The sequence below is a fragment of the Nanorana parkeri genome, unplaced genomic scaffold (genome assembly GCF_000935625.1).
Source record: "Nanorana parkeri isolate BGI_ZX_2015 unplaced genomic scaffold, ASM93562v1 scaffold1286, whole genome shotgun sequence".
Lineage (NCBI taxonomy): Eukaryota > Metazoa > Chordata > Amphibia > Anura > Dicroglossidae > Nanorana > Nanorana parkeri.
The window spans coordinates 475,153-482,635 of NW_017307554.1; the positions used below are offsets into that span (position 1 = coordinate 475,153).

Genomic DNA, 7,483 nt, shown 5'->3' on the forward strand with positions numbered 1-7,483 from the left:
CGTGTGTCACAGACACAATTTATGTTAAAGTGACACTAAACTCAGGAACTAACTATTAACAAGAATATATCTTATTTGTGTATCACTCGGATGCAGATCCTTAAATCTCTGAATTGGTGCTGACACTGTCCTTCCCTCTGGAGGGTGGCTACCTTTGTTCCTCAAGGTCCCTGTGTGTGTTATAAAGTAGCCACCGCTCCAAGCTCACTCCCGTGATGGACTGCAATCTGAATACTCAAAAAGCTGGATATAAAGAATATAAAATATTTGTATTTAATATTTCATACATACACAATTAATATTTTCACACAGATAATATTTCATACATGCACAATTAATATTTTCACACAGACACAATTTATGTTAAAATGACACTAAACTCAGGAACTACCGTATTTTTCGCTCCATAAGACGCACTTTTTTCCCCCCAAAAGGAGGGGGAAAATGTGCCTGCGTCTTATGGAGCGAATCCCGACGCCCGAGACATGCAGTTTCGGGCGCCGGGCGAGTAGTACGGTAGGAGCCACTGCTCGTTTAATACGAGTGATCTAATGAGATCACTTGTATTAAAACCGAGCAGCGGCGACGATGGAGATCACCATAGAGCAGACGAAGAACGGACTTTCTTCGTCTGCTCTGTGTGATCACTGAGACCGTGGCGCTGTAATCACAGCGCCACCTGTCTCAGCGGTCACTAACTGCAGCTTCTGTCACAGCTTCTGTCATAGAAGCTGTGTCAGAAGCTACAGTCTGTCGAGTGCTCCATAAGGCGCGCCGGACCTCCCTGCGTCCTATTGTCCGGTGCGTCTTATGGACCGCAAAATACGGTAACTATTAACAAAAATGTATCTTACTTGTGTATCACTCAGATGCAGATCCTTAAATCATCTCTGAATTGGTGCTGACACTGTCCTTCCTTCTGGAGGGTGGCTACTTTTGTCCCCCATGGTCCCTGTGTGTGTTATAAAGTAGCCATCACTCCAAGCTCACTCCTGTGATGGACTACAATCTGAATACTCAAAAAGCTGGATATAAAGAATATAAAATATGTGTATTTAATATTTCATACATACCTAGTTGAAAAGAAGTAAATCTATTTTTAAAAGTGTCATTTTTTTTTTCTTGACTATAATAATGTGTAAGGAAAGAATATGTACAAAACCAACTTACATTCCCTCTAAGGTGGGAAGTGTTTGTATAGTCGGCATTTTGCTCACTGCTCTGACATTCCTCAGAACTTACATATTACTATCGACACATGTACATTGTTGTTGTGTGCACTCACATAGACTATTTTCTTTTACAGGTATCAGTTCTGACCTCGTAAGTGAAGTCTCAGAAGAAACAGAAAATTTAACTCCAGGAGAAGAGCTTTAGAGTTTCTTGATCTATATGTTATCTCTAGATCTTCCTAACTTGAATTCAGGTTACACACAGCCTACTAGAGAACCTTGTATCAGAGGCGCAACTTCTACAGTGCTGGCCCTGCTGCAGTGTAGTAACACAAGAACGTTTATATGGTCTAAGCTACAAGGGGAAGCTCCATTATAATGAATGTCTCATACAGTGATGTATGTGTGTACAGCTGTAGCAGATTATTGGACAAATTGAAGCAAGATTGAATTCATGACAGCCAGCTGCAGTGTTAAGTGTAAACCAGGGAAATGGTAATCTGAAAGCATAGAATGGGAGCACAGCTGCTATAAGCAGAAATGGCGCTGTGTTCATTTGAAGCACGCAACACCCTCAACATAAAAAGTTGCTTAACTTTGATTGCAGTACTACTGCAATCAAAACCTGGAAGCTTTACATCCAGTAAGCAGAGGTGCCTGCATCTGGTCCTTGAAAGGCCTCTATACGGTACCAGTGCATGAAAGCTTCTTCTAGTTCTGTGACGAGCTATAATACCCTAAAAAAATACTTTTTCACCTGTCATGTACATTTATTGAACAGTGCATATTTAGAATGCTATGTGAATGTTTCCACCCTGTCTGATTGTTTGTTTATATCCAATGACACTGATCTGATCTTGGTCTTACTTCATACATAGTCATATGGCATGACTATGGCATACTGTATGTGAATCATTTTAGATTTGCAGTATCTCAGTAAAAATACATCTAGCCCCCATAAAACATTTATGAAATTAATTTGAGATGACCCTTCTGACCTTTCTGAGTGAATGAACACATTACTTGTGGAACGATTTCCTGACATTATACAGGTGAAACTCGAATAATTAGAATATCGTGCAAAGTTCATTTATTTCACTAATGCAACTTAAAAGGTGAAACTAATATATGAGATAGACTCATTACATGCAAAGCAAGATAATTCAAGCCGTGATTTGTCATAATTGTGATGATTATGGCTTACAGCTCATGAAAACCCCAAGAACCCCAAATCCACAACCTCAAAAAAGTAGATTGCATGTAATAATCAATAAAACAAGGATTGTACATAGAACAATATCGGACCTCTGAAAAGTACAAGCATGCATATGTACTCAGTACTTGGTTTGGGCCCCTTTTGGAGCACTTACTGCAATTACTTTTGCACGATATTCTAATTATTCGAGTTTCACCTGTATATATATATACTGACGAAGCACACATATGTTTAGCCTGTTTATAACTGTCCTTGTAATTCCTCCTAAGGAGGGTAATTCCCTGTGACTAGAGGTGCCTTACTTCTTGAATGGACATTTTCTTATTTGCTTTGAGCAAAAAAAATATACACACATGTTGCTCTACTAGGATATTCTACTTTTATATTCTACTTTTATATCTGTGCTGCACTTCATTTATATTTAATTTTTATCTAATAACTCAAAGAGCAAAGGCCAAAATACTATAAACAAAATCGCCAATCATAAATCATTTCTCATACTCTGACTACTCTGCACTGATAACTGTTGATCGGTTATAAGGGATAGCTATGTAATAGATTATAACTATATGGATACTAGATATTATTTCCCTTTGATTGTTCCCTTGTTTTTAAAGATACTGTAAATAAATACAGTACGAACACTGATGTACACCGAAGAGGAAAGACTTTACAAAATACAAGTGAGGATGCCAGAGTGATATATAATTTGAAATTATTCCTGAGTAAATATGCATTTTAGGTGGCAACACAAAGGTGTTTCAGGTTGTACTTCAATGGATAAGCTGACCATTGAATGTGGTTTAAAAACCAACAGGAGACACGCAGACTTCAATTGATTTCATTAAAACAATTCCTGGGCAGTTAAAGGTATCTAGCCTTAATCAGTAACTTGGTGAAGAAAGCACTGATGATGCTCAATGTAGTTATACACAGCAAACAATCAACTTATAACTGGGTCTCCAATTCAGCACTGAAGGCTACTATTGCCTGATCCACCAAAGAGGTGTTAGCTTCAGGAAACTCACCTTGCTTTCGTGCTGTGTTTCAGAAATAACCCTGGCCGTGTAGTAGTTTCCATGGCTGCATACAAGCCCCAACTGTTATAGGTAACAGCTACGGTGACAGGTTTCCTTTAAGGTTAATTTAAAGAAGCCTGTGAAAAAAAGATATCTGATTGCACCTTGTGGGTAGTTCCACTTTTTTCACATCATCATGTGCCCTGGCATACTGAATAAGCAAAATTCAGTTTCAGCCTGAAAAAAAGGCATATGTAGAAATTGACTAAAAAGCCTAACCACCTTAGCTTATGTTTGTAGATAGTTCTATTCCTCAGTATGTCATTGTTCAGAGATCTGAATCAGAAACAAAACAAAAGCTTTGCCCCCATGAACCAATATACATTTCCCTCCTTTGTATCATGTTATACTCCTAAAGCACTTGGTGTGTGCACAGATCCCATGATTTACAATATTCTTCACAGAGGGCGGGTGCAAACAGCTCATTATTTTTAGGAGAACAGCCAGTTTGTTTATTAGTAGTTCCCCTAGATTTCGGAAACTGAGACAAAATTGTTATATTCAGGTCTCTTTGCTTCATTCCAAGATGGAGAAAAAATCTGAACAGACATATGTGACATCCATCTCTGTTCTGATCCGACTCAGCAGGGGGTCCATCTGTCTGTTTTTTTGTTTAGACAATTGTTAAGTAAAATAAATGTGAATCCTGTAGCATTTTAAGAAGAATCTTGTTTGAAGGAATAGGGCAGACCCTATGTTGGGCCACATACAAGGACAAGGTAGAGACCCCCGGTTTAGGATTTGACAATACATAGACACAGATTGCAGATATGATGACCTATTGCACCAAAGCTCTATACTTATGGACATTTTATGAAAGTGAATTGCTATGAATGAAAAGTAAAATTCTTATACTAGATTAAAGGCACCTCCAAGTGAATGTATGCCAGACTGCTTTCTTTTAGTCCTGTAATCCCCCCTCCAAGTAATAGGGTGCTATGATATGCAGACCTCCTTCTCCTTCCTCTACTACCAACAAGTAGAGAAAACTTTAAAAGGAGCATTTCCTACCTGGGTGTTGGGATTTCTCCAGCCCTGCTGTACACACAGTAGTTTGGTCTTGTATTATCTGTGTTACATGTGAAAGGAGACTGAATGCAAATTGTCTGTGTTTCCCATACGAACTAATCAGATTTTACATACCATTTATCTCGAACAAGATATAAAGAATCTGATTCTGCTCCCAATAGTGTTAAGAATGTTCTAAACAGCATTCAAACAACAAAATGGAAAGTAATGGCCAGTCTGCTATTGGCTATTTCAACTTCCACTAGCAAGTTGGTTATTGCACCTGCCCACTGAGCAGAGGAGGCCAATTATTACACCTGCCCACTTTCTCTCTCAGGGGGTGCCGCAGGGAGGTTGCTTGAGAGTTACTAATAACTCTCAAGCAACCAGAAACTACAGCTATCAGGCATCTACCGATCCCCGTGGGTGGTTACTGTATTACAAAAACTAAACATAAAAACAAGGGATATAAAATATAAGCACAATTGTTAGGACAGTATAGCTGAAACAAGGCTATAGGCCCCTTTTAAGCAAAATATACTTTACGTATTTATCATTTGAAATGCGTCTCGGAAGGTTCAAGAATGTTCTGTTTGCCTTTTTTAATTCATTGAAATACTAACTATTTATGAGATTACTAACCAAATTGCAATCCGATTACCTACCATAATGTGACCTTGTATAGGACAATAATGTAATTATAGTTGCAGAAAACAAATCTTTTGGCTCAGGAAAATGTTCTTCTGTTTTGTCTACAAAACTTCAGACATTGTGTATTTATTTGTCATTGTCTGTGAAAGTGTCCTTTTTTATTGCCAGTGCATCTTTTTTTAAGTTCTTTAGGCTGTGTTTTTGTTATTTCCTACAGCACTGCAATAAATAAAATACATTTTCCTTTTTAAAAGAGGTATATATATCTTTTTTCCAAGACTGCCAGTAGTACGAATATTCTCTGACTTATGTTGGTATCAAATTGTTCACAATTTTTCTATATCTTCAATGATTTCCAATGAGACCCAAAAACCTTTCAGACTACGGGGTCTATTCACTAAGCTGCCTTAGGCAGCCGAGTGAAAGACCGACCTAAAGTGAAGTGAGCTGAACGCTGTTCGGCTATTCACTTCAGGCTGGTATGTATACAATTTGATGCTACATGTGTATGGACCAGAGTGGCTGCCATGTTAGGTTTTAGGTGGGCGGTAAAAGCAGGCGGTTAATCCATGTTTTCACCGCTCACCTAAAACCCCTTTGCCGCTTGTGTAAAAAAGAAATTATTCTAACCTACAGCTGCTCTCACTGTGTTTCTCACCTACATGATACATCTACTTCAGGGCTATTTCTAATGGGATTATGGAGGTTCTTTTTTTGTTGAAGAGAATCATTCATTTATTCTTTTTTTAACGTGATATATCTAAGCCCTGGTTCACACCTAGGCGTTTTTGAGCAGTTCGAAAAGCGATCTGAACTGCCCAACACAATGATTTTCAATGGCCCTGGTTCACACCTGAGCAGAAAAACGTCTAGCGGGAAAATGCCAGACGCCTGAAAAGATACAGGAGCTTTTCCTCCCCATAGACTTCATTAAAATGCTCAAAAACGCACAACAGAAGCATGTTGCACATTTTTCGTGAGTGTTTTTGCGCGTTTACACACGCGTTCTTCCATTGCCCACAATGGTTTACGAGCTGCCAATCAAAACGCACGTCTTCATGTATGAACGTTAAAACGCGCATAGAAATATGCACAATGTGCAAATAACCGCATGCTGCTAACGCGCGAACAAACGCACAAAAACGGTGCTGCCTAGGTGTGAACCAGAGCTTAAATGAAACAGATCTGAAAAAACATTTGTAGCTATTTAGAAACATAAGGGTTCTTTAAATAGTGATGTTGCTCCTGCATAAAATGAGACCCACCATCCCAGATACATGCTGGCGCTGTGGCTCGGCTTCAGGTACAATGTCGCATACTTTCTGGTCCTGCCCGCAGTTGAGATCCTTCTGGGACCAGGTGCTGTCTGTTATCCAAGACCTGACCATGGCGGATCTGAGAAATAACCCGGCGGCATGTCTTTTGCACATGTCAGCAGCTCCACTCTCCACTTACAGGCACTCACTCACACGCCACCTGTTAGACGCAGCCAGAGCATCTATCCCTCTGCTGTGGAAACAAACATGTCCTCCTACTATTGCACTTTGGCTTTCTAAGGTACGAGAGGTATACTGCCTGGAAGACCTCAGAAACACGGAGAGGCAGTTCTTGTCCACCTGGGAAGCCTGGATATATTTCCAACATACTGATCGCTACACTGATCTCCTGTCTAGGGGACCACAGCACCCCCCTTCTCAAGTCATCACTATTCCCCGTTGATCGCCTTGCCTGAAGGGACGTAGCTATGGATATACCACATCCTCCTAAGAGCTGGCACAATGGTGCCTTTTCTATCAAGGGGTGCAGGCGATGCTCCAGGTACCTCCCTCTCCCCTATCTCCTCTCCTGAGCCTATAAATCTTGCTACTTGATAATCTTACTTCTCTATCTCTGCTCCCTTCTATTTTTCTCTCTTTTGCATATATTTTACCATGAGTGTTTGATACACTATGGATAAATAGCTGTGCCATTAAGTTATTCCTCCAGAATTGCATTTACTCTATATCTGCGATACAGTTATGTGACGTAGTATATTTCATACTTCTATTGTTATCTATACTGTATGCTGTTGGTACCAGATTTTGGTTCCATGCTTTATGCAGACACGCAAGTGTCTGGTGTCTTCCATATGTACCATTTTTGCATTTTTGTAACATGATTCTATATACCCATGTTTGTATTATGTGTATTGTATACGTAGTCCGATAATAAAATAATTGAAAAAATAAAAAATAGTGATGTTAGAGCCACATTTATATTGTGTGTCTAGGGGCGGAAAGGGGTTAACATAAAAATGATGGCTGACCTGCTTATGAAAATGTTGGTTGCCTGGAAATCATGCTGACTCTCTGTCTTCA

General features: G+C 39.5%; 1 protein-coding gene across 1 annotated transcript in view; it reads left to right on the forward strand.

The window, feature by feature from the left end:
- VSIG10 (V-set and immunoglobulin domain containing 10) overlaps window positions 1-1,729 on the forward strand; it is a 57,398-nt gene extending 55,669 nt beyond the window's left edge. The window contains exon 9 of the mRNA XM_018569094.1: window positions 1,307-1,729. Coding sequence (XP_018424596.1) covers window positions 1,307-1,377 — 71 coding nt within the window. The 3' untranslated portion in view covers window positions 1,378-1,729. The remainder of the gene's footprint in view (window positions 1-1,306) is intronic.
- The last annotated feature ends 5,754 nt before the right edge of the window (window positions 1,730-7,483 follow it).